We start from the raw sequence: 26,991 nt of genomic DNA, 5'->3' as shown, positions 1-26,991 counted from the left end.
GATTAGTTTCTTAGCATCTTGGGGGATGCTCAAGAAACATTCGCTGGAGTAGATGTTTAAGAGCAGTATTGTCGGAAAAGGTCAACCCATCTGGAAAGCCATCTTGTATAGCCCCAATGGCTAACCAGTTGAAACCTGGAGATCTGATTTGAACAGATGCCTGAAGAAGTCAGCTATAGAAGTAACAGAAACTTCGGTAGGAGCAAGACTTCGTTTTGAACACCACAAAGTAAAATGTCATGATCTGGATGCTGCGTGGAGATTGGCATAGACTCCTCGAGGCCATTTATGCCGCTTCATCAGAAAGTCCTGCTGATCTGAAGGACTGTTTGGCAATAGCCGACAGGTCAGGTGTAGTGACGTCGGATGAGGGTAAGCACACCTGACTTTGGTTGATGTAGCAGATCCGGTCTGTTAGGAAGGATTACCGGCATCCGGACGAGAAGTCTGCATGGTCAGACGTGGGAACCATGGCTAGCTTGGCCAGAAGGGGGTGATGAGAAAGACACAGCAGCATTCCTGTTGGATCTTGAAAAGAATTACTGCAAGTACTAGGGATATTGGCGGGAAAGCATACGCCAACATACCGTCCCAGTTGATTTGAAGAGCCTTCGTTGCCCAGGCTTGTGGGTTTTAAAATCTGGTGCAGAACACTGGCAGTTGGGCGTTCTCTGCCGAGGCAAAAAGATCGATGTTCAGTTTCTCTACTTCGGCAAAGATCAGTTTGACTATACTGGTGTGCCGAGTTCACTCCGTGGGACATGCCTTTCCCCAAGAGAGAGAGCATCTGCTATGGAGTTGTCAACACCAGGAATGTGGGTCACCTGGAGGTCGATGCCATAATCCTGGGCCCAATGGAATATCTGTCTCGTCAGGAGGCATAGGCAGGGAGAATGCGTGCCTCCCTGGCGATTGATGTATGACACCACTGTGTGTGATGTATGACACCCACGTTCACGATGCTTGAAGCAGCGGAAGGGAGGCTCCCCAGCCTAGATGAGAAGCATCTGTGGTTATAGTTATGTCCGAGTTCACCTTGGTGAAGGGACCTTTGAGATGGGGGCAGATGAAGTCCGATATGGGGACCTGGAGATTGATTGCTGCGAGTCCCATCTCGGCCTGCAGTCTGTAGAGGGGGATGGGGTCCAGCATGCTGGCCATCAAGCCCAGGAGATGGAGGCAGGCGCAGCCGGAGCGGATTGCTCGTTAGAAATGACTTTCACGCAGTCAAGAAGATTGTTGATATGTTCGGTCGTTGCCGAGATTATTCCTTGTTGAAGGTCGATAGATGCCCCTATATACGTCGGGTATTGTGTTGGGGCGAGATTCGACTTGTCCTGGTTGGTGATCAAGCCCAGGCAATTTGTGATGTCACAAGTAAGGCGGGTAGAAACCTCTGCTTTGTTGAACGATCTGCTGATGATCAGCCAGTCGTCCAGGTGCTGGAACAGCATGACGTCCCACTTTCGAAGGTGAGCGGCTATTCTTTGCAACCCTCAAGAACAATCTCAGTGAAGTGGAGAGACCGAAAGGGAGAGCTGTGAACTCGAAGAGGTTCGTGTTGTATAGGAAGCGTAGGTATTCGTAGCTTCGTGGGTGAATCAGAATGTGGTGGTAGGTATCTTTCAGGTCTATGGAAGAAGCCCAACATGGAATCTGTAGATAGAGATTGGGTGACCGTCAGAAGGGTTTCCATGCAGAATATCTTTAGGCGGATAAAGTGGTTCAGAGGTTTGAGGTTGACAATAGGTCACCAGCTGAAGTGAGCTGTAGTCTGCGCCAGTACCCAGGGAAACTCGTAGGGATGAAACAATCATAGGAAGATCGGATCATTGATGAATGCAGGTTCGGATGAACGGCTGGCTATAGAAGAGAGCTTTGAGAGCATGCAGACTGCTGACATGATGTCGGCCGAAGCGTCGTCCTTCTGTGAGGAGTGAGACTTCTTACGCTTGGACCCTGTAGAAGACGACAAAGAATGCTTGCATTTCTTCCGTACAGGAGAACTGGTTGTAGAGCCAGCAGTCAACACCTGGTGAGCTGGGGCATCAGAGGCTTGCCCAGACTGAAGTAAGAATACAACGGGAGAGGGCTGGTGAACTGCAGAAGAAGCAGTCTTCCCAGAAAGGCCCAGAAGGTAGCCGGAAGACGGGGTGACGTATGGAGATCAAAAGCCCCAACGACACAGGAGTCCGTTGGGTTCTGTTGTCGGTGGTGGCCTGGTATTGTCTCTGCAGGGACCGCCCAAGAGAGCAGGATTGCGTTGTCCCATTGAGAGTCAGTGTCTTTGACATGGCCAGGTGCCCCTGTTGAACGGGCGGCTAAAGACAATGGCACCATGGCCGATGCGGCTGGTGTAGATAGTGCTGGCGGCATGGGGCCATTTCGGTGTGTAGTCTTGTGAGCCATGCCGATGCCAGGTGTTGCCCACGGTAGGTGTTGAACTGTTTGGAATGCTGGGGAACTGTGATTCAGAAGTGTTGCACCCAGACCTAGCTAGCTGGGGAAATTTCAACCCCAAGTGCAGCGCCACTATGCACTATCACTGACTGTGATGCTTCGGTGGTACATTGGGGAACTGAGCCTTCAGATATCGCACGCACTACAGCTCAGACCCTTGAAGTGTGGCATGGGCTAACCCTGAACTGAACCAAACATGGTATTTCCAGCAGGAATTAGTTGCAGAACCACAAGTTCATCAAGATGCCACTGGATCCTCCGCGGACCGACTCCTGTCGGTCTACAGGGGAATGTGGGGTCACATTCGGAATGCTGGCACTTCCACACGGAACCCCCAACAATCCCAGGGTAGCCCCTATATATATACCAAGGAAAGAGGGAGACCGCGGTATTGGATCGCTTGCACCGCCTCGCGGAACCCCAACAATTCCAGGGTCGCCCCACATTGACCCTACGTATCGCTAGGTAGTAATAGTGTAGAGGCAACAATCTATAAAATGCGCACACAAGAGAAGAGAAAAATACCACCAAAACAAGAAAATACACACATTAACTCAGAACAATTGAATGTACGTTTATTACAATGCATTACGGTTTGATCAGAATATCACAAACGTGTGTAAGCAAAATGGCAACTCAAAGACGTCAAAAAGACAGGTCCACTTAGAATCACGTTAGGGAAAAGAAGGACAAACATGGCAGCCATTCCGCTATGCATTATGGGACTAGAGGGCGCACTACGGTTGATCAGAAGTTTTAGCGAATTGAATCAGACGCAAAGGAATTTGCATATTTAGCGACTCACGGTCTGGGGTAGGTTGAAAGCAGAAGACAAGCTTGTTGGATTAATCGTTCGACAAAAGAGCAAGAATCGTGGCAATATGGAATACAGATAACATCAATGTACCGGGGTTTTTAAAAATTACAAGTAATTTTCAGATCAGAAAGTTAGACTTGTTTATTTAAATCGTTTTGTTTGAATTTTTAAAAACATTTTTTGCTTTCTTCTGTTATCTTGATGGAAGTGTTAAAAGCATTTTTATCCTTGCGTTAATGTGTTGACACATCCCTCATCATGGATCATTGTACAGGAATGAAAGACCCATTGCGGAAAGTACATGTACATGTATGTCTGTTATCTACAAAGTGCTCTTTCAGTCTGACTAGTTTCTCAAGCTCTTTTCTACTAGTCTTGCATTATTTTCTGCCATCCATTTCCCCCCAGCATTTTCTCTTGAAATGAAGCAACCATGAATCTTGTTTTTGGCCACACATTTAATACAAAGCTGTTTTTTACATTCAAGTGTGCTCGTATAGCATCAATCAGAAGCAGAAAGAAGCAGAATTCCGATTAGAAAGATTGGAACATGTTTTTGCTAAATGGAATGCCTTTTTTCAAAATCAAAGTGTTTTTTAAAAATCAAATGTATTTTTAAAATGAATGTAATTTTAAAAAATCACATTTTTGAATTTTGGAATGCATTTTTTAAAAACCGAAGCAAATTTTAAAATGAAAGTCCTTTCTATTTTTTTAGATTCAAATGAAATAAAAAAAGCAGATGAATTTGTATCTAATGGAAAAAATTCTAAATTGGAATAAATGTTTAAAGAGTGAACATGTTTCAAAATTCAAATAAGATTTTACAAATCCAACATTTTCCCAATATTGAACGAATAGTCCAAACATGTTTTAAGATTGGAATAAAACTGTTGACTCTGGTTATATTTTTAAAATTGGAACACTTTTCCCAACGTAAAGCTGTCATAGTATCATGCATTTATGTGTCATGCACAAAGAAACTTTCATCTCATAGGCCTTAATAATTCACAGTCATGTCACCTTGATTAAATCGAGGCTTTACCTGCAACTGAAGCCAAGTAGTCAGGCTCCATCTGATTTTAGAGTGGATGATAAATGAAGCGGATCTGGGGAACACAATTCGAAATGGCCACCTTGTAAATAAACGCCACTGAATAAAATGATCTAAATTCTGGTGAAGTTGTTTAAAGAAGAATCAGTGTATAAAATTTGTGTTGATATCACATTTTGGAATGCTACCGACGACTGTTTCCTGGTCAATACGTTTTGTGCCAGACTACATATAGTTCGCTCCTGCGTTTTTGGTAAGAGGACCATGTTCCTTCATAGAGTTATTGCGACAGCAAAATCTCTGCATGCGTATTTGAATGGGAGGAGGTGTCGAAAAGTTTAAGTGCATGTGCCGAGCAAAAACGGCTGCATTTTTATAGATTTGAAGTCGGAAATATCACCAAAGCCCCAAAAGTTTGCCTTCGGCATTTAAGAAAGCCAGTAGGTGATGAAAAAGGTATTTTTGTTGAGTCTTTGGAATTTTTGAGAACCCATGTCACTTTACTATATGTCATGGAGCGTTAGTATGACTGGTCCCGTCCAAAATTTGAAAAAAGAGGAATACTAATGCGCCACTCAGTAGAGCTAGTTGAAGCCAGATTTTTTAAGTAGGCTAATTTGTCAGGAACCTTCCTGTCAAACCTCTGCCTGCCTAAGAATGAAATGTTACATATTTCTTTTAAACGTGCAGTCCATCATTTACAGTTATCCAAAAAAAATAACTGATGAAATTATGCACATGCTTGTGCTCCCTGTGAAATTATTCTTTCCTGGCGAGCTGTCATTTTGAAAAAAAAACTAATAAAGGGCATCTGAAGACGCATTTTTGGAAAATTGCTTTTGAAAATCCATAACTCTTGGCAAAAATGTGCGCCATTATTTGTCGGTTCAGTGTTTGATATTTTATAGCTGTATTCAAGTGAGTGTGAGAATGTGTCCCAGATGCTCAAATTTGGGTGCAACTCCAACCATGACTCGGCAACTTTTGATCTGGGTATCCAATCCTAGGATATTGTTTCTCTAAATAGACAGTACTCACTGAGCTGAAACTTCATCAGGTTGGTTCTTCGACAACCTTCTTTAGATTTTGAGTAATTTTGTTGCCTCAAAGGAACAAAATGACTATTTTGCAGCTTTTTTGTGAGTATGCATCATGGTTGTAAGTTTTTCTATCTCAGTTTATGAATATTTTAGTGATTTCACGTTTTTGGTGATTTTTACATTTTTTTAATGAATTAACTGCTTTGTAATGCCTGTGCAATTCAGCCTTTGGGCTGCGATAAAGGCAAAGTGAAATAAACCATACTAATAAACCATAATGATAATAACGTAATGCACAAAGGATCAGACAAATGATAAACTGTGCCTTGAACACATGGGAAGATGCTATCACTATTCACAATATCAAACATACATGTAGGGTTTGCATATAAAATTGTTCATTTTTCTATAGGAATCCATCATGGCTCACCTGTGATCCTTCAGCCAGTCAGTGGCATCTCCATGAAAGCAGACTACAGTAAACATAACACTGAAAGGAATACAAGAATAATCCAATCAAAAATAATTTCAAGCCATCGTGTTCATGATGTCCTTCTACATATTAAGTGTGGGTCAGGTCTACTAGAGAACACCTACCCAAACAGTCACTACGTATGCAAATTTCCCATGTGCACATTATTCATTCGCTGAAAAGATCTGATCACCCGTGGTGCTGACCTCCCACAATGCAGTGTGGCCTTGCCGCCATGATCGTCCTTCTTTTTGAAAGCAACTCAAGGTCAGAGCAAGAGTTGGGAGGACGAGCGGGAGAGGACTCTTTGGGTAGGTATTCTCTACTGGTAGTAGACGCACCCACACTTAATGTGGGGAAAGAGTCTACGATGCTCTAACTAGTCCCAAACAGTCACTACATATGCAGAGCAGCACCAGCATAGGTGGAGGGTTGGCAACGACACATCTAATGCCGAGAATAATGTAGCACCTGCGGGTCCGGCTGGTGGGGGCGCCAGCTCGGACCCGCATGGAGTTGGCTGGCTGCCCTCGCTGGTATGCGAACGGCCCGTGGTTTTCCCGGCTCACACCTGCGCAGTCCCTGCCGAGGGGCGCCATGTTTAGAGCTTGTCTGAAAACACATTGTTGTGGATGCTACAACAATAAAACAGAGATTTCGTAACCAGAACAGCGAGTTGCGGCTGTGTGTGAATCTATACTAGCGTCGAACCCTGATCCGTAGGACACGCTACAACTGGTGGCAGCGGCGAGACGCTGGATAGCGGTAAAAACAGGTAAACTCTTCGCCTTTTCTGCGGTTCCATTTGGAGCAAGACCATTTTACCCCGGTCGCTGGGGCGGGGCATCTCCAGGCAACATCCTCCCAGCCCCTCACTAGTACACCCATCGCCGGCGTCCGTGGGGCACCCTCTGGCGGCGGGGACGCCCTGGGAAAGGTGTTCCAGTCGAAGCGCCCCAAGGGTGGGTCCGCGGCTGGGGGGTGCTGGCAGGGGCCGGTTGGAAGTTCATTCATGTCATGTGGTAGCGTCGCGGCGCCCTCTCGCGGTACCGTCGTGGCCAAGAGAATGTTCCTCTCAGAGCACGGCCGGGCGGCTGCTGCGTGGTTAGAGCCTCGGTGCGAGGTAGCTGAAGCTTGTAATACTACAAGGCTGGCGTGGCGGACCGCCTGGAGCGCTGCGAGGCCGCGGCCACGGTCGGGAGGGGGAATCGAGACGGGCTAGCTGGAGTTTGTGAGATAAATAGTGAGATGCGGGCGCCCCCACGTTGCGAAACTGCGACGGGTGGCGCGATTGAGGCGGATCCCCACTCGGGGATCCGCACATGTCTGTGTGAGGCGGATCCCCCTCGGATCCACACACAGGCATATGAGGCAGATTCCCCCCGGATCCGCACACAGACATACGAGGCGGATCCCCGTGCGGGGGGAGCTGATCAGAAGGACTGAAGACCGGTGCTACTTCCGGACCCTTATGATGGAAGCTCGTCCTGCTCGTCCTGGGCGGATTACCTCACGCACTTCAAGAGTGTGGCTACCGTCAATAGATGGAGCAAGGCCAAGAGGGCGGAGTACTTGGCCTCCCATCTGCGTGGACTGGCCCAGGAGGCATTCACCGACTTGTCGCCGGAGGCCCGGAGGGACTACGCGAGCATCCTTGAACACTTTGAGCGGCGGTTTGGAGTTGCTTCGCAGGTGCCGCTCCATCGGGCTCAACTTTCCATGCGGGTGCGCGGTCGGGGAGAGTCCCTGGAGGAACTGGGGAGGTCCATCCGACGCTTAGTCCTCCGGAGTTACCCCACCTTGCCCACGCAGGCACGTGAAGATCTGGCGGTGGAGGCCTTCCGGAAGGCCCTGGGGGACGAACAATTGTAGCACCATGTCTTCGCCAGGAAGGCCACAACCCTGGCAGAGGCGATTACCCTGGCCACTGAGATGGAGACCAGGTAGTGGCACGGGTCCAGGTGGCCGAGAGCGTGGTAATTCCCGCCGGGCATGAGGCGATTGTGACTGGGAAAGTCTGCGGAGATCGTGCCCGCAGAGTGGGGATGGTGTACCCCAGCCTGGCGGCCACGGACCATTACCAGGTGGCCGTCGCAACGGGCCTCATGGATGCCAGTCAGGGGGCCGTGCCGGTGCGAGTATTCAATCCGACGGGAGACCTGGTTACAGTTACACAAGGGGAGTCATCTGGCCATGTTTGCCCCCCTGGAAGAAGGCGCGGCGATCAACCCCGAGGAGAGTTCTCAACAGGTGGTTTCAGAGCCCTGCCCCACGGAAGGTTCCGTTTGGAACCCCGAGGGCGGCCCGGCGGGCCACGGTTGCCAGGGACGCATTCTCGGAGCTCGGGCGATAGTGTGCCCGCCCACCTGCAAGACCTCCTGGACCGGCGAGCGGCCCATCTGGATGGCGAGGTACGTGAACGGCTGGCAAGCCTGCTGGTAGAGTTTCAGGGTGCCTTCATCAGGCCGGACGGCAGGCTCGGCCAAACCGACTGGGTCCACCACCCAATCAACACAGGGACAATGCCACCCATCCGGCAACCTCCCCGGCGGCTGCCGATCCACAAGCGGTTCAAGGACCAGAGTCAGGTGGACCAGATGCTGGTGGATGGGGTAATCGAACCGTCGCACAGCCTGTGGTCGTCGCCGGTGGTCCTGGTGTGGAAGAAGGGTGAGTCTGTCCGCTTCTGCGTGGACTACCGGCGGGTCAATGCAGCCACCCTGAAGGATGCCTACCCCATCCCTCAGATAGAGTATAACTTAGACGCACTCGAGGGAGCCAGGTGGTTCAGCACCCTGGACTCGGCCAGCAGGTACTGGCAGGTCCGCATGGCAGAGGATGACAAGGAGAAGACAGCTTTCGGGACACAGAGCGGCCTCTACCAGTTTACCGTGATGCCCTTCGGGCTCTGTAACGCTCCGGCCACCTTCGAGCGTCTGACAGAGCGCGTCCTACGGTGTCTCCAGTGGCAAGTGGCCGTTGTCTACCTGGAGGAGCACGACCAGAGGCTGGCCACGGTCCTGGGGTGGTTCCGGACCGCCGGACTCAAACTGAAACCCAAGAAATGTGACTTTTTCAAGACGGAGGTGTCCTTCTTGGGCAACTTGGTGTCGGCGGAGGGGGTGCGGTTCCAGGGCCTGACGTCATATTATTGGCAGTTTATTGCCCGATTCGCCGAGATCGCCCGGCCCCTCCATGCTTTGACCAACAAGAGCCATAAGGAGTTTGTGTGGACCGATGCCTGCCAGACAGCGTTTGAACACCTGCAGGATGCCCTAGCTACAGCGCCGGTGTTGCGATATCCGGACCCAGGGAGGCACTACATCTTGGATACTGATGCCAGCAACTGCACGATCGGGGCTGTTCTCTCCCAGGAGGTGGAGCACGGAGAGCGGGTAGTGGCTTATGGGAGTCGAGTCCTCACCAAGGCAGAGAGGAACTATTGCACGACCCGGAAGGAGCTTCCTGGTGGTCGTGCACTTCGTGCACTATTTTAAGCACTACCTGTTGGGGAAGCGCTTCTTGTTGAAGAAAGACCACGGCTTGCTGCACTGGCTCTTTAATTTCAAAGAGGCAGAGGGGCAGACAGCCAGATGGCTACAGAGGCTGGGGTGCTACGAGTTTGACATAGAACACCGAGCAGGGCGTAAACACGCCAACGCCATCTCTCGGATACCCTGCAGCCAGTGCGGGCGTTCCCAAGAGGTTGACCAAGAATGTTACACGGGGCCGGCCCCTTCGGTGGATTCGGACCCACCTCGGGGCCGGCCGCCAGAGGCGGAGGACGAGTCCCTGGTTGCGACAGCCGACATGAACGCAGAGGAGGATGACTCGATTTTGGACAGGTTTCCCGAGGTCTGGGACCTGACCAAGCTAGCTCAGGAGTAGCAGGACGACCCTGAGCTGGGACCGGTCTGCCAGAGGCTGGTGGCGGGGAGCGACCAGCTTGAATGGGAGGACATCTCCGACCTCGGCGCCGGGGTCAAAAGCTGGTGGTCCAGATGGGACACACTGCGCCTATTCCAAGGGGTCTTGCAAGTGAAGTGGGCAAGGGCCAACGGAGGGCCCCACCTGCAAGATTGCTGTCCTGCAGGCCAGGGTGCAAGAGGTTCTACTTCTTGCCCACAACCACCAAACTGCTGGACACCTCGGGGTTGCTCGGACCGTGGCCCGGCTCAGGCAGGCTCCTGTGTATTGGAGGGAGATGAGACGGCAGGCTGAGGAAAGGTGCCAGAAGTGTCATCTCTGTGGTTCTACGAAGTCCCTGCCGCGTCCCGGGAGAGCTCCGCTCCAATAATACCTGGTGGGGGCCCCTATGGAGCAGATCGCCATTGACCTTACCGGACACCTGCCCCGAACCAAGGCCGGATACACCAGCACAATGGTAGTGGCGGACTATTTCACGAAGTGGGTGGAGGCGTTTCCTCTTCCGGATCAGACGGCCGAGACTGTGGCCAAGACCCTCATGGAGCAGGTGATCACGCGATTCGGGACACCCCTCGAGATCCACACGGATCAAGGGCGGGAGTTCGAGGCGGGCCTGTTCCGCGGGGTCTGCCAGCTGTTGGGCATCCACAAGACCAGGACGACTCCGTTCCACCCCCAGTCCGACGGCATGGTCGAACGGCTCAATCGTACTGTGAAGACCATGCTGAGCATGTTTGTGGATGAGAATCAGGACGACTGGGACGAATATCTTCCCTACGTCCTGATGGCCTACCGCTCCTCTCAGCACAATAGCACCAGGCTCACCCCGAACATGCTCATGCTCGGGCGGGAGGTGGGACTTCCCCTGGGCGTCATTGTGGGGTCACCGGAGGAACGGACGGAGACTACCAAGGAAATCAATTACGTCGACAAGCTGAGAGCGAAGCTCACACAGGCCCACGAGTTTGCCTGGCGACACCTGAGGCGGACTCAGAGCTACCAGAAGCAGCAGTACGACCGTCTAGCCCAGCCAGGCTGTTTGGCTGTTCACCCCAAAGAAGAAGGTCGGCCGCTCCCCCAAGCTGCAGCAGTGGTGGGACGGACCCTTCGCGGTGCTACAATGCCTCAACGACATGACCTACAAAGTGCAGCGTACAGCCCAAGCGAAGCACTACCTGGGCAACATGCAGCTTGGATGGTGGGAGCGCGCAGCCTTGGCCGAGGAGGCGCCAGCGCGGGCAGGGGGGCAAGGAGCCAGCAGATCCGGCCCTTGGTCCTGCCTGCAGGGGCCGTCTCCCCCCTTGACGAGGGAACCGCACAGGAACCTATTGACGGGGCGAAGTCGGGACGCCCAGGCCGGAGCGAGGAGAACTCAGACATAAGTAGCCAGGGAGGCAGCGGGCTGGCGGAGCCATCACCTTGCAAACCGAGGTGGGGGGGTGTGCGTGACTCGCAAGGGGCGGCGGGTTCGGCGCCCGGTGCGATTCTGCTCCACGCTAACTCCTGAATCTCCCTCTATTTCTCTCCCCAGGATAGACCGGTTGTCCTGCCCCCACTGTCAGCGAGAATTCTGCCAGCGGACCAACTTGCAGTGACACCTGAGGTCGGCGTGTCCGGAGCTGTTCACCACCGGGACCTATGCCTGTGAGCGGGGGTGTGGCAGCTGCTTCTACCGCTCGGACATGCGGGATTGGCACCACCGACACTGCGACCACGTCCTCGTCGGCCAGATCCGGGCGGAGGATCCTGACGTCCCGGAGGTCTTCGCCAGTGGCGGGGAGTTGGGGGGTGACAAGTTAAGCATGGAGCAGTCACTCCCTCCTGCCCGTCCTCTCCTTTCCATCCAAGGAATTTATCCCGATAAGAGGGGAAGAAATAAAATAGGTCAGAGACTGAGACAAAGACTTCATGCAACCTAGATAAAGTTGGTGTCAAGTCTTTATTGAGCAAGGAGTTCCAAACAAAAAGGCTTGCTAATAAGTCAAATGCATAAGTTGTCTGTAGCTGCAGTGTGTAACACCTGAATATACGGAAGGGTGTTGAAGGTGAGCCGTGTTCTATACCCGACGTGGCCGCCGGCCCCTCGTCAAAAACTTTGATCGTTTTCACGCATGCATGAAAAATAAATGGCCCGCATAGAGGAGTCAGGCTGTAGGACGTTTGCGATATGAATAACAGAATGAGCGTCCACAGCAACTCGCTCTGAGAAGATTACTCATTTTAGTACATGTAAACCTTGACTGGAGGAAATTGCTAGTAGTTTCTGCTCAAGGAAAGGATCTCCGCGGACAAAAAAACACTTTGATGTCCAAAACTGTGCTAAGAACTTACAACAGAAGGTATTCATTTCAGAAACGAATAGGGTCTGACAGAATCTCTCTGTTTGCTAGGTCCCATTTGCATGTAACGGCCGCCTGGAAAAGTGGGGCAGTGACTGATGTTCATTTGAAGAGGGAACCCGATGGACTCTCACAGGTCATGTATAATCGTAGACAAATGGGACAAGTATTGATAATACAAGGTCATATCTATGACAAGGAATTTCTTTTTCTTTTTTTTAAATTTATTATTAAATTTGTAAAGTTCTAAGGACCCTGTTATAACTCTGTTTTCAACAGAGTAGTTGTCTCCAAGACATTCTTTTTGAAGGCCCTAGATAAAGGGAAGGTGACGAGGAGACGTTGCCTGGCATTGTATACACAGGAGCCGCTCCGAATTACAAGAGGGAGCGGTCCGCATAAAGGTGAAGAGCCTACTTTACGAATGGGGGCCCGGTAGCAAGAGTATCAGAAGATGTTGGGGGGGGGGGTTGGTTGACTGGCAAAGGCGTGGTCAGTGTCTTCCTCCGGAAGGGAGGCTGACAGAGGATCCAGAATCTGGAACATGTCATAGGCGGTGAGCATGGACACAAATAAAATTAGTGCCATCTTCAACCAAAGGTCACTGTCACTTTGCTTTGACCGAAGTAACACCGTGCTATAGTCAAGAGCCGAGGGTGCCCCACAGATTGGAGGGGGGTTAAGTGGAGGACCATCAGGTTGGAGTGGAATCGGACGCATGTCAAGTTCTGGCTTGAGACTAGAATATCTCCACACATGAATGATCAAGCGGGAGTTTTGGAAAAATTGGCCCAGAAGATTCCAGTCATGCCATGTTGTTTAAACAAGTCGTGGCTGATGTCTTCCTCTGGCGAAGCGGCTAATGGCAGGCCAAGCACTTGAATCATGTCTCGCTGAAGAGGACAGAGGCGGCAATCGGATGGAGTGAGGGCGCTGATTGAATCAACTCCGTTCTTCTCGGAAGACAATGCTGGTTGCCTGGTCGGGGACAGGGGAGTGCCTCGTTCCGAGCCATGTGCAGTACGAGTCCCGAGGGGAGCGGTCTGCTCCCAAGGGAATACGCCTGGCTAGTGCAATTCAGGTGAGGAACTCTGCCCGATAGAATCATGGCTCATGGCCAGAGAGGGAGGAAAGGCCTGGTCTGCCAGAAAGGGGAGGCTGTTGGCGGTTTAATCCTGAGGCGGCGAGTAATTGAGGCCAGAGGTATGCTAGTGGTGGTTGAGGAATTTGATGAAGATGAGAAGCACTTGCCTTTTCCGGTGGCGGGTGACCTGATGGCAGAGGTAGCAGACAGGATCGCAGGAGACGGAACACCCTGGGTGCGTTCCCGGTCGAGGTCAACGGGAACTGCAGAATTCTGGGCATAGGGACCAGGAGAAATGAGGTCCAATGACCCGGAGATGCCAATTAAAAGGCTGAGCTGTGGTGGCTTGAAGCCCCGGTGGTTGGCGGCCAGGTGGCGGAGGTGGCAGGCAGGACTGCAGAAAGCCCGGGGAGCATTCCCAGTCCAGGTCAGCAGGAACTGCAAAATTCCGGGCAGAGGGACCAAGAGAAATGAGGTCCGATGACCAGGTGAGGTGATACCCAGTTGAAAGCCCGAGCCACGAATGGGCTAAGGCGGCTTGAAGCCCCAGAGGCGTAAAAACCCCGGTAAGCTCCGCGGGACCTGTAGACGGATTAGCGGGTGTTGGGGTGTCATGGCTCGACGGCACACGCACCAGTCAGGGTGGGCCCAAGCACTTGGGGGGGACCCGGCCCGGTGACTTCAGTATATGGGCAAGAGAGAGTACGCACGTGGGGCTGTTAGAGAGGTGGTGTTCTAGGCCGATGTCGAACGGCGGGTGGTACTGGCCGGGGAACGCTGCCTGGAATGCTGCATGGATTCCTCTGGGCCATGTCCCACGGGGTATACCTCAAGATGATTGACGGACAGGCCCTGGAGACATCTGATGTTGTACTCTCTAGGAGTCCCGGCTGGCTTGCCAGGCCAGCAACTGACTGAGGAGAGAGGGTCCTTGCCAGATCCTGGTGGTGTCCCTGCTCAGGTCTTCTGCAGTCAGCTGTCAGCTCCATGAGGTCGAACGACCCAGGGGCATGGCAAGATCCTGGCTGGAACTCCCTGGACGACAGCAAGGCCTTTTCCTTGTCCTGGTAGCCAGAGAAGACAAGGGAATATGAGAGATCCTGACAATGACCCCCACGAATTCAGCCGGCTAAGGCCCATAATGCATTGGTAGGGTAGACACAGTGTAGCTGGAATGAACCTCGTAGTACCGACGGTAAACACCTGCAGGGTGCACATACAAGAAAACTGAAGAAAGAACACAAAAAGAACACTCTTACCAATAAATGGAATAAATCCAGGTTAAACTTTATTTACAAAGGAAGGACAGGTGATCAAATCGACACAGAACCGAGTAGCGAAAACAGAAGCTCGATAAATCAAAGATGCCTTGAAAGACATCTCCGTTACGTTACAGCGCTGAGAAAACAAGGACGATCATGGCGGCGAGGCCACGCTGCATTGTGGGAGGTCAGGGTGCACCTGAAATCTTGTCAGGGAATGTAAAATACATGCATGGAAAATTTGCATATGTAGTGACAGTTTGGGTAGGTAGAGCGCCATGGACTTTGCAAATAACTGAAAAAACACAAGATATTTAAGCTCATACATGTAATTTCAAATTCGATGGAAGTGTTTTTAAAGTTAATCTCTGAAAGACCAACTCTGATGTTTTGATCTCTCCATGACAGTGCTTCAGGATAGAATTGGCCACTCATGCCTGCTGGTCAGAGGCTCAAATCTACCTGCTGGTATATGTTGCTGTGACTAGAGCTAGGATTGGCCACTCAAGCCTGGATGGTTAGAGGCTGAAGTCCACCTGCTGGTACCTGTTGCTGAGACCAGAACCAGGATTGGTCACTCAAGCCTGGATAGTTAAGGCTCAAGTCTACCTGCTGGTACATGTTGTTAAGACTGGAACTAGGACTGATTAGTCAAGCCCAGATGATTGGAGGCTCAAGTTTGCATACTGGTTCATGTTGCTGAGCTGGGATATAAACTCAGGCATGGATGGTAATTAAAGGGTCAGGTTCACTGCTGGTTCATATTGCCGAGACTAGAGCTAGGACTGGTCACTCAAACCTGGATTAAAGTCCACCTGCTATTTCATGTTGTTGAGACTAGAGCTAAGATTGGTCACCCAGACCTGGATGGTTATAGGCTCAAATTCACCTGCTGGTTCATATTGCTTAGACTACAGCTAGGATTGGTCACTCAAGCCTGGATGATTTGAAACTCAAATTTACCTGATGGATTTTGTTGCTGAGACTAGAGCAAGGATCGGTCACTCAAACCTGAATGGTAAAGAGACTTAAGTCCACCTGCTGGTTCATGTTGCTGAGACTAGATCTAGGATTGGTCACCCAGACTTAAATGGTTATAGGCTCAAGTTCACCTGCTGGTTCATGTTGCTGAGACTAGAGCTAGAATTGGTCACTCAAGCCTGCTGGTTTGAGACTCCAATTCACCTGATTGGTTTTGTTGCTGAGACTAGAGCAAGGATTTGTCACTCAAACCTGGCTGGTTAGAGGATCAAGTTCATCTGCTGGTTCATGATGCTGAGACTAGAGATAGGATTTGAACTCAGGCCTGGATGGTTTTAAAGGCTAAGGTTCACCTGCTGGCTTGTGATTGTATCCATGAGCTAGACATTTCACCCCTTCTATACTTACAACATACAGGTCACAACACCAAGACATTCATTCTTGAAATAGTTTGCTGGTGAAAGGAACTATAGAAGACAAAAACAGTGAATTCTGGTGGGGAAAAAGAAAAAGAAAGGTGTAAAACAATAATGGTTTGGCTGCTTGTTTAAAATGTTGGTCCTTTCTGGATTTGAATCAGATGAGTTCAAACTGTGTTTGCTAATCTTCAGAATAAACGACAACCAGTTTAAGAATCCAGATATGCGTCTAATGTGTTTCATATACGTACCTGTACATCTACGGCTGAAAGCTAAACATTAAGGTGGGTGCACCAAGACACATTTCAGCAATGACTGTAGTTGGGTACATGTAGTTTGACAAATGTCGCCAGAAGGATGGATGCATGGAGGGAGCCTCATCTGTTGGAAACTCAAGCTCAACTTTCCTTTTCGAAACGGTCTTCCACAACCTTGATTTAGAAAGAAACTGTCTCAACAACTTTTGACTGGTGATAGCTCAGAAGGATCACAAGATTCTATAGGACTGATCAACTGATAATGAAGCACAATCAAGCGATTACACAGATCAATAGAGAGAGGCTTAGCTGCACTTTTTAAGTCAACACAACCATAATGAATGTGTGGACGTTTGCTGATGTCATCGCTTCCAGTGCATTGTCTCTCACATCCGCACAGTTTGCACAGATGTCTAACTTGTGATATGGGAAGTTTATGCTGGGTCAAACGTGAGAAACAGCAACTTTTTCGAAAGGTTTAAAACCATGCAATGAACAATTGCTGATTTGAACTGGAAATTTTTGTATAGACCAAAGGTTATGCGACTGTGATTTTTTTGTGTCTGGTTTATCAAGGACAGATTACACCTCTTTGGAGAGATTTGCCAGGTGAGATTTAACAATTTGTCATTTTATTTGAGCGTTCATTGGAAAATGTACATTGTGCATAAAGAGCATCTAACCTTTCAAACAGGCATTTGACCTCAACGCACCCGTGCACAATAAAAATTTGTCACATTTGCATTCACGTTTGCATGTAACACGGCAGCTAAACCTCCCATATCAATCAATCACCCCCCTTGCAATGTCTCTAGACCTACATCATAGAGTGTAAAATCTGATGAGTTGATAGCCAAGAAACTAAAATGAATAAAATACAATGTACAAGACAGTCCACAGGTGATCTCTGAAATCCCCATTTTTCTCTTGATAAAGGCACAATTTCATGATTCTGCTAACCACACAATTTCATGCTGACAGAGGTTCCATGTATTTAATGAAGCCTGTGAGCACAGCAAATAAGGACATGCTTACGGTTCCTCAGACAAAAAATTGGTTCAACTTTTCTGCTATAACAGTAAGCACAACTTTTTGGCTGCTAAGCAGTGCCATGAAACTGTGCCCCTGTTCTGAGGAGAAAGTGCTTTACAGACCTTATCAAAGAAACAAGGCAAAGGATAGTGCGGCAGGGAACACTTGACAGCCTAACATAATAGGGGCAGGGGTGTGCACAGAGAGCCAGCGAACAATGGTCAACAATCATGGTCTAACCACGGACCATGCTGGAAACCATGCTGAACATACTTGTACAGCCTGACTATCAACAGAAATATTGATTATTTGTCTTTCACAAAATCCCCAAATTCCTAATTTTGTCCATTTAAATTTAGCACTATAATAGTAACCTTTTGCATGTCTAGTCAAATTTAAAAGTGCAAATTCTCACCCTAGCTACATGTACTGATCTCAACTTCAAAGGTGACATTGGAGGACATTGGAACAGCCACAAAATAATCACCACAGCCCACAGCTGTGTAAGGTCTACGGTAACATTCATGTTTGCCTAGGGGTACCCCAACACCCATTTATTGTGTTTTACTATAACTAAGATATGTAAAAGACCCTAATGGTGAACTCAGGATTTTGCAGATTTTGAAAGAGATCATTTGAAAATCAATGAATCAGGAAAGTTCTGACAAAAAATCTGAAATCAGGAGAAATCCTGACAAATCTCACTCACGCATCTAGCAGTGTGCTTCGGTGCAGTGCTTTGTGATTCCAACAGGTGCCCCGCAATGTCTGAGCACCAGGATATTCATTAGTACTACAGGCAAAGAGGTAGATGAGTCAGGATACTCAATCATGTCACACTAGTTAGGCATCAGTGCTGTGAATGTAATAAGAAATTCAAGATATGGGAATTCAACCTATCCAGCACAGAACAGAATTCCTATCAATCATAAACCTGACCCAGGCATTACTGAGGCTCAAGGTACAATCAAATAACCTTGTATCGTTGGATGCACTGCAGAGTGATGTGTACATGTATAATAGTTTTGGTAAATCACAAAATGATGCACTGTCCAGAGTTTGTATGCACGATACCACAGTTTGTAGTGCAGCAACTATCTATGATACAAGTAGGTCCGTTCACGATTCAACTGGTGGCTGTGACATGTAACAATGTTATTGGGACTTTGAAGATTACCTTGTTATAACAGGGACCTCGTATTGTTGGAAAACAAAGAAAGAACAGATTTAAGGAAACCTACTATTTATCTTGCTATGAAGCAGGATAATGTAATAAATCAAGGTTTGACTGTATCCTGGTAAAATTTGACTTGTTAACATTGAATTAAAAGGTTGACATTGCTGTGTTGCACCTCAGCATATATTTGGAAGTACCGTCTGCCTTTCTGAAGAGTGTCTCGTAAAATACTTGCTGCCCCACATCACATGTACTTTGAAAAAAATCAAGAGCAAACTAGAAGAGAGTTTGGCAACCTTGGAGTTGCTGAAGAGGATCCAACAGGGACAGCTGGTACCATAAACATCATGGAGAAATCTGCTGTTACAGGTTTGCCTCAAAGGATGTTGATGGCATGCATCCTGTAGGTGGCTTCCGGGATGGTGTCTCTCTATTGAACAAATGACAGATACCAAATGGTCAAGGGCTGGTGGAGAAATTCCTCATGAGTGCACTAATCCAAGCCGCATTGGAAACAGTATAACTCATCCAAGCCAATAGAAATCAGGACTCTGTAACATGCAAGCCATCATTTCTGGTGTTTCTAGAACTAATTCATTTTTAGTCCCTCGTCTTTTCCCTTTTTTAACTTTGGGCCAGTTAGTCAATTCCAATTTTAATTATTCATATACTCCCCCCCGAATAGTGAAAACCAGCTTTGTTGCCAAGCCTACAGTTGCAGCCATTTTTTTGAAAAATGGCTTCCCTCTACTTTCTCAGGAACTGAGGACAGTTTCCATCAATAATTTCTCCAACTCCGCCCCTGGATGGAAGCCCCCAAACCCAGGGTGTTGATCCTGGTCTACATTTCCATAATCCTTCCATTTTTTGTTGGCAAAACAATCGCCTTTTCGAAAAACTGTTGGGGCACTTTTTATGCCAGTGAGCTCAGTATGCAGAACTTGAATTAGTGCGCTGCATCCCTCAAGACAGATTTGAAGGAATTGATACTGAACATCCTGGACCCTTGAAAAGTCTACAAGCGGGCCCCTCTTCAAGATATAATGAACCATTTTTTTTCTTTGAGGTTGACAGTGCGGTTGAGAGGGGTACATTTCACGTTCTGCAGTATTTCAGCCACAGGGGCAGTAACAAAAATGTAGGTGGAAAATTTTAACCATGCAAAAGATCTGGTCGAGTTTACAATACATGCAAATGGCAATTAAGCTGTTGGCGATAGTCATAAAATATTGTCATCTTAGTAAAAGCAAGTGACCCACCTGTAGATTTTCATTCCTCAAGTAAATAATCAGAACAGAAGAAACTGGCTTGAGAATTCTGGCCCAAGATTTGGAGTTCATTTGGCTGGATATTCCAACTGAAGGAGTGGCCATTGCCTGCAGTACGGAGAGACCGAGTTAAGGGATGATGAACAGCTGGTAAGTATCAGCGATGCCACACAGGATGATAGTTATCTAAACTCAGCTAATTCAGGGGAGATCAAGATAAGATTCTCAATATGAAGTAGGATTGGTTGTACTATGGTACGGTCAATCAACCAAGAGCCAGATGACAACTGGTAAAGCTCTGCAAAGTGTGAAACTGCTAATTTCTAGTTACTGTATTTGTCACAAGACGACTGGTCACAGAAAAGATGTGATCTACATGTACATGTACCGGTAGTTTGAGTTTTCAAGGTCAGTGTCCTGAGTAGGAGTGGTATCATCCAGAATGCACTGGGGGAGCTTAGGATTTGCCAGATTTCTGAGTACAAGGAGGGGGGGCACTGCAAAGTGATGGTATTTTTAAAAACTGGATTTTTAAAATTTAAATCAGATTTTTGATTTAAATCTGATTATTGTATACAAATTTCAGACAAGTTGGCTCAAATGTCTATTCAAAAGCAAGCAAATTAGCTGCATGTGCAACAGTTTTCTTTTATTGATTTGTTTTGTGACAAAATTAAACAAAGTTGGATTTAAATTAAGAAATTTAAATCAATTAGTAATTTGATTAAATTCACAAACCACCATATCTTAGCCTTGGTGATGCATGCAGAATAATACCTACCAGTACATGTTCCCCGCATCGAAGACACTTCCTTCACAGACAAGTACATGCACATATACTAATGAGTGAGAAACATGCCACGACCAACAGGTGCATGCATTTATTTTGCATGCTACATAAACATGTACTGTACCAAATGCTGGTATTTTACCTTGCTCTATGTGCAAAAAGAATTTTTGTTGGTGATGAAGCTCCATAGAGCAATGACGTCAATAGGCTTGATTAAAAATCCCTTTTGAATTTAGTAGTTTTAGTTACACTTGTAGTGGTCTTTAACTTTACTGCCTCCAAACGTGAGCAGTAGGCAGAAACACTATAATGACCATTTCTAATTTCAATTAATACATGTATGTATAATTGTAGAGATGTATAGGTTGATGTCCATACACCTTACCATTTTTAACCATGAAGGAAGGACACAAAAGGAGTTTGAACTGCCCGGGCTATAACGTTAACATCTGGCCAATTACCACTTAATTTTGGGCATGTCTGGTACGTCCATAGCCAGAGTGCCGTGAATGCTTGCTATGCACCACCCATTTCACAACCATAAGCCTCCTTTGTACCCTATGATCATCGCAGCAATTTTTCACTGGTAATCTCCATCCTTAAAACATTGTACACTGCAGTATAGGAAGTTGAATATTCATGCCATCGATGGTGCTTGGTATGACTGGAAAACAATATCAAATGTAATACTTGTGCAGTTGCTTGTATTAGGCTGTGTGCCCTTAGTGTTCAGGTGCAGCCATTGCCCTCATCAAACGCTTTCTTTCGGAGTTATTTTGAGAATGAATAGCCAAGTTGTTTATAAGATATTGTGTTTTATTTGAATCATTTTTATTATGGAATTTATACAAAAAGGTATTTCATGAGATGGCTTGAGCACTACATGTAGTTCTTTGTGATGAAATAGCGCATTTTGTTTGTTATGAACTTAACTGTCCAGTAGTGGTCAACATGTACATGTAGTTGGCCTTAGCCAAATTTGTACAAAGACTTTGAAAACTGATGTTCTGGAGAGACAAAATAAAATTACAAACATTGCATGGGTAATGGAACATTAAAGTACAAAGTTTATTCACAATGGCAAAAGTAGATCTAATGTTGTTAGAGAATTTTTGCTTTCTACTTCCTGGTCACGAAGATAGTTAATTGCAAACAAAATACACACAATATTGCCAGGACATTACTGGGCCCACTTGTCAGGCTAAAGCTGCAGGCAGTAATCATGCATTATTGGAATGTTTACTATTGTTTGTCTGACTGGGCAGCGATGCTTATTGAGCACTTTGAAGTGCCAGAGTTCTAGTTCCTTCTGTGTCTTTCCTCTCTATGGTTAAGCTCTGAAGTGGGCAATTTAAATGAAGTAAAATTAACTCATAATTATAAATCCTTCACATCAAATGCACTTACTGAATCCAAACAGCTGGTATAAATCGAATCAAGCGGACACAATTGAACATAAAAATCTTGCCAACCCAGATTTTGTGCAACACATGTGCATTCATACTTCTTCAACATTAGGAACTGGAAGGCTCACAGAGGGGGGATTTGCTGTTTAAAATGTGCAAAACCTGCAAACATTTCCAATCAGTAAAAAAATTCAAAAATTGAAACATTGTTGCCTTTTTTACACAAAAGATTAAATATGTCAATTTAAATCCGTGATTTTTCAAAAAAACTTGTCGATTTAAATCGCCATTTAAATCGATGATTTAAATCAAATTGATTTAAATAAGACAAACCTAGTCTGTGTAGATTGAAAATGAAGGTTCATTCCGAACAGTTCTGGAAGTATGCACACACAAAAAGAATTGTCACCGTGCCTTTTTATTTCATTTTTCCAGCAACCGCAAAATCAGATGACGTTCTCGCTTTTGATTAAACCAACACCGCTGCTCCCCTTGTCATGTTTGTATATTTATTTGTGTTTATAAAATTTTCATCTTTGAGTATGTTGCTATGCCTGCTGCTCCAAAGCTGAAGTGTAAATTTCACTTAAATGGACATGACAATAGCGTGACATGTTGCTGCCGTGTAGCATATCAGAGGCTGTCGTGTAGTATACACGTGCATGGCAGGGTCATACCCAAAACTTTTGTCAAACGTTGCGCTTTTGCTACAATTCATTGAAGATTTTCAAAAGTATTTCAGTTGGACAAGGCAGAAGTACGACATTTGATATGGGCCTCATACCTTGTACAACTTGGGCATCACTGATAACTTTCAGCAGGTTCACATAGGGAGCTCCTCAAATTTAGGAATGTTGGTAGTCTATCTACTGGTTTAAGGAAAGTGACGCTATGTGATGCCACTTCGTTCTATGCATGCACCGTGTGTCACGTAAGCTGACCAACCTTGTAGGAAGGTCTGGGAACCAGACCATGTTGCAATATTGCCCTCTCTTCACAACAGCCAGACAGCGATGAATGACCTACCCCAAACAGAGATCCACGTCTAAAAACAAAAAAAAACAAAATTCACTTGGGCGGCAATTCAAATATTGCCATAGCCTGTGGTCAAAATATGAACATGGAGAGTCCCTCATTTTCAGAACGGGGTATGTGATGTCTTGTTCTCATCGCAAAGGGCACGTGGACAATGCAGCACCTGGTTAGTATTTTACAATGTGTATGTACATGTATCTTTCAGTGTCAGCATCGACCTTATAGCATCGGAAGTCAACTTTCTTCAGTTTTTTGCCTTCCCTTATTTTAGAGTGGCCACGACGCCATAAGGGTGAGAACGGGTCTGGGTGAGAACCACTTGGGTGTGTGAAGTCACATTAGCGGCTCACAGGGAACAAAGATTGTAAATGAGCCTGCTTCAATCATTGCAAAGCAACTAACAGTTATTTCTCCTAGTATGTGAGGCCGAAGATTATACTTCCAGAACTGTAAGGTTTGTACAAACCCCACAGACAGCCATGTATAAACTCCCATAAACACATTCTTGCTGTTTTGATTGTGCCAACTTACCCTTCCATTACAGCTGTTTGCGCAAGCAAATTTCATACATGCCTTCTTGGTTAAGTTTGATGTCAGATGGGGAGGTTTATTCACCTTATATCCTTACATCCTCATTAAAATGGAGAAATTCATGAGCATTTTTGCCCATCCAATGGCACACTACAGAAAATCAGCAGCAAGTACTCTCTCAATAGCTCAGAGGTGTGATACATGTAGCTTGACCAATCACAACACAGTCCCTTTCTTTTCCTTTTGTTTTCCTGACCCCATCCAAATGAAAGCTGAGCTATGATTTGTCACTGGAATGGAAGCATTTCTGTAATCAAGTTTTTCTGTTTTGTGTGATTGTTTAATGCATATTTTAATGCACTTATTTTTGTACCCCGTTACAAAGGTTTTGGTGTTGCTAGAATTGCAACTGTTTGTGCCTTAAAAATAATGTCGTCTACAAGAAATCTTGCTGCAACTGTTTTATTTTTATTTCACTCTACAGTAGCATTCTATTAAGCATTTTTACCTATTCTTCAGTACTTTCCAGTTCTAAGATTACCAAGTTACAATTATTGCACATGATATTGGATCAATACATTTGAAAAAGACTGACATGCTCAATTTTTCATATTGAAGCTGGTGTCCATTCATCCTTGGATCTACATGTTGATGCTGGGCAGCATGGTAATGCTAACAAAGTCAGGAATTTCCCTTGACTTGGCCTGGCCACACGGCCATGGTGATACCAGTGAGGCTGTCTGAACTTGAAAAGGAGGCCAGACATTCAAAAACAGAGAAGCAAGTCATCATACAATTGCTCCTAATTTATGACTACGACAAAGATTTGCAAAGCAAAAAGGATATTATCCACATGGCAAGGTAGCATATGTTTCAGCAGACTGTAATCCATCTTCCCTGGCTCAGTTGGTATTCAGAAACATCCTCTACTTGATATGTTCATGACAGGAACACAAGCAACCGAGGCAAGGCTATACAGACAACTATAGTGACTCTGACAATTTGACACAATGCACTTTCTAATTACATTTGATTAAAAAAAACCAAACAAACAAACTTTTTCTTGAATGACTCATTGTTAGTGAAAAAAGTTAGAAAGAATGTATCATGACAAAGAACAACAAAAGAATCAAACAAGGCCTGCGATGCATGCTACCTCGACCATGTACTATATGTAAGCACGGGGATGGAACGGAAAGAAAACAATGAAAGCACCCTCTATAGACACAGTAGAGGCAAACGGCACCAGCACAAGACGCGTCGTGTGCCATGTTGTGCGTTGCGTCGTTCTTCAGGCGACATACTGTAATAAGCAACGCGATGCCTGACACAACATATGACGTGATGCACAATGGTGCGATGCAATGGGCAACAGAAGCAGCGATGTTCTGGCAGAAAAAAATGCAACATGCAAAGGACGTAAGACAGCACGACGCGACTGCACGATGATATATGCGACGCATCGTATGTGCAAAAAAATAATGGCAAGAAAGCGACAGTGCAACGCAACAGCACAACCGAAGCTATTGTGCCGTCGTGCCATGTTGTTGCGGTGCACAGAGAGAGGCTTTATAGAGCGACAGAAATAATACCCCACGGGAACCACGTACATCATGGTCATGCACTTGTGTTTCACTTGACGAGCTGTCGATAGATGTCTGCAACCTAATCGTGCACGGTTTGGAGTAAAAAAATCTCTTATGCTGATAAAATTTTTGTTTTCATCGGATCAAGTATTATGTCACTCCACGTTCATCTCATGCACCAGAAAACATTGAAATAAATTTGGATATTGTGATGAATGATCGGTAGAGTGTCCATGTCTTGTGTCCAGGTGAAAAAAAGATCTTCCTCATCTGTAAAAGAGTCCTTGTTGAATCCTTATTAATTTGGATCGTTTCCAAAAAGCTGTAGTTTTCAGCTCCTAAAAAGTGCAAGTATTTTGCAAAGACAATAATTTCTTTTCTGAATTTGAGCAGAACCACTTCCCCCATTCTTCTGCCCTCAATGTGATTGGTTCACACAAATGTGCAGAGGCCTAAACATCTCTTCCAAAGTGGGCCCCTATACTGGAGCCGTTTAATGGAAAACGATGTAAAACTGTAAATAAACAGATACAAAATATTTTGAGTAACAAGGAATAAGTCACTAAGTTCCATAACAATACACAATGAAATGTAGAAAATGCAGAAAGTCTAAGGACTGCAAAAAGTCTATTCTACCTAAAGTACATGTACACACATGTACATGTAGGTCAATGTAAAAGGACACAAATAGATGTAAATACATGTACATGTAGAAAGAGTTCATGTACAAATTAATGGGTAAAAATGCAATGTGTGAGGAATGTAACTATGAAACCTCATAAAAAGCAAACAGTCCTGTGCGTACAGACAGATAAAAATGCAACATGCACAGTAGTGAAAATGAAGAACACAGGACACAATGTACCGGAAATCTTTGCTTAAACATACTGGTGAAAATGCATGTACATGTCAAATTACATGAACAGGGCAATACTCCATAACACGCTTCAATTTAAAAAGATCAACTTGTGAAGTCAAAGAAGGCAAGATAATTACAGACAGTTCCACAAACAGAACTTACGATAAAACATAACAGGCACTGGCAAGAATGTGTGTATTGTAATTGTATACAAAATACTACGCACGTGAGTGGAGGAGGTGAGTGTGACACTGAGAGGGCTTTATATACCAGAAATAAACCCTAAATTGGACTTATAATAGACTACAGAGGAACTATATATTATAAAGGAAACACAGAAATGGTAAACTTACGGATCGTGCTTGAACAAGGGCTTATAAACAGGTGTAGCAAGTTGTAAAATGTACGAGTGAAGTAACGTGAATGACATGGAGCGGGAAAGTGAAAAGCGATGGTAGAGGGCGCTAGACTAGATTACTGTGGATGAGCAGCCCAAGAGGAGAACTCGAGGCAGAACACCCATGCAATTTCCTCAAACACATCACAGTAACAGTGCCCAAATTTTCATCACAATAACCGCACCCCAATTTTCATCACAGTAAAGCACCCCAATTTTCATCACAGTAAAGCACCCCAATTTTCCAGGACAAGCTGGAGAATTTAATACAAAGACCACAATTTTTCAGTGATTGTAAACCCAAGGACAATATACACAGTATGTCAAAGTCTACTTAAACCACAGGAGTCTTCCGATATCATGGACTCAGGTTTGTTTCAAACGGTCCATGCACCATCAATGTTGGGTAATGTTTTACCCTGCCTTCATTTTAGGCCTGCATTTCCTAAATTCTGAGGTCCTTTTTTTGGAGGGGGAGAATAAAATTTCTTATTCAAAACAGCAAAAACGCATGCATGTCATGTAGACCAGCTCATCAGTTTGACGGTGGCCTCAGTGTCAGTCGAGGGTATCGATAAAGACTGTATTTTTCAAATTGTCATTAAAGGTTGACTAATTTGAATAATGCAAAGCATCATCATTATCATTCATTTATTGCGAATTTGAAAGTATTTTTAGATTATCGTTTGGTTTATTAAAAAAATAAGCCCATTAAAATCAGTTAAAATAAGACAATCTAATTCAATCAACAAGTGTTCATTCAAACTAAAATTACTGAAATTACAAGGAGTTCAATTC

General features: G+C 46.1%; 1 protein-coding gene and 1 long non-coding RNA gene across 10 annotated transcripts in view; both read right to left on the bottom strand.

Moving 5' to 3' along the window:
* Positions 1–26,991, bottom strand: part of LOC147798132 (uncharacterized) — a 104,226-nt gene that overhangs the window by 2,496 nt on the left and 74,739 nt on the right. For 2 of the 9 annotated variants that reach the window (XM_087141364.1, XM_087141365.1), the window contains exons 6-13: positions 22,731–22,830; positions 19,581–19,697; positions 18,618–18,751; positions 17,854–18,000; positions 16,107–16,286; positions 15,845–15,928; positions 5,802–5,861; positions 4,323–4,386 (exon numbers count right to left, since the gene is read on the bottom strand). In XM_087141364.1, the coding sequence (XP_086997490.1) occupies positions 18,698–18,751; positions 19,581–19,697; positions 22,731–22,830 (271 nt within the window). In that variant the 3' untranslated portion in view covers positions 4,323–4,386; positions 5,802–5,861; positions 15,845–15,928; ... (1 more) ...; positions 17,854–18,000; positions 18,618–18,697. Of the gene's footprint in view, positions 1–4,322; positions 4,387–5,801; positions 5,862–14,917; positions 15,008–15,844; positions 15,929–16,106; positions 16,287–17,853; positions 18,001–18,617; positions 18,752–19,580; positions 19,698–20,370; positions 20,416–22,730; positions 22,831–23,351; positions 24,424–26,991 lie in introns of those variants that run through there. The other 7 variants (XR_015426466.1, XM_087141367.1, XR_015426469.1 and 4 more) reach the window with 7 other exon arrangements.
* Positions 25,397–26,316, bottom strand: LOC147798133 (uncharacterized). The gene is made up of 2 exons (XR_015426471.1): positions 26,150–26,316; positions 25,397–25,451 (listed from the first exon to the last, which is right to left on the bottom strand). It is a non-coding gene; the product is annotated as an uncharacterized LOC147798133 (long non-coding RNA).

The sequence above is a fragment of the Acanthaster planci genome, linkage group LG09 (genome assembly GCF_054643075.1).
Source record: "Acanthaster planci isolate LZ-2023a linkage group LG09, COTS_SCS, whole genome shotgun sequence".
Classification (NCBI taxonomy): domain Eukaryota; kingdom Metazoa; phylum Echinodermata; class Asteroidea; order Valvatida; family Acanthasteridae; genus Acanthaster; species Acanthaster planci.
This window is presented reverse-complemented; position numbering and strand designations above follow the sequence as displayed.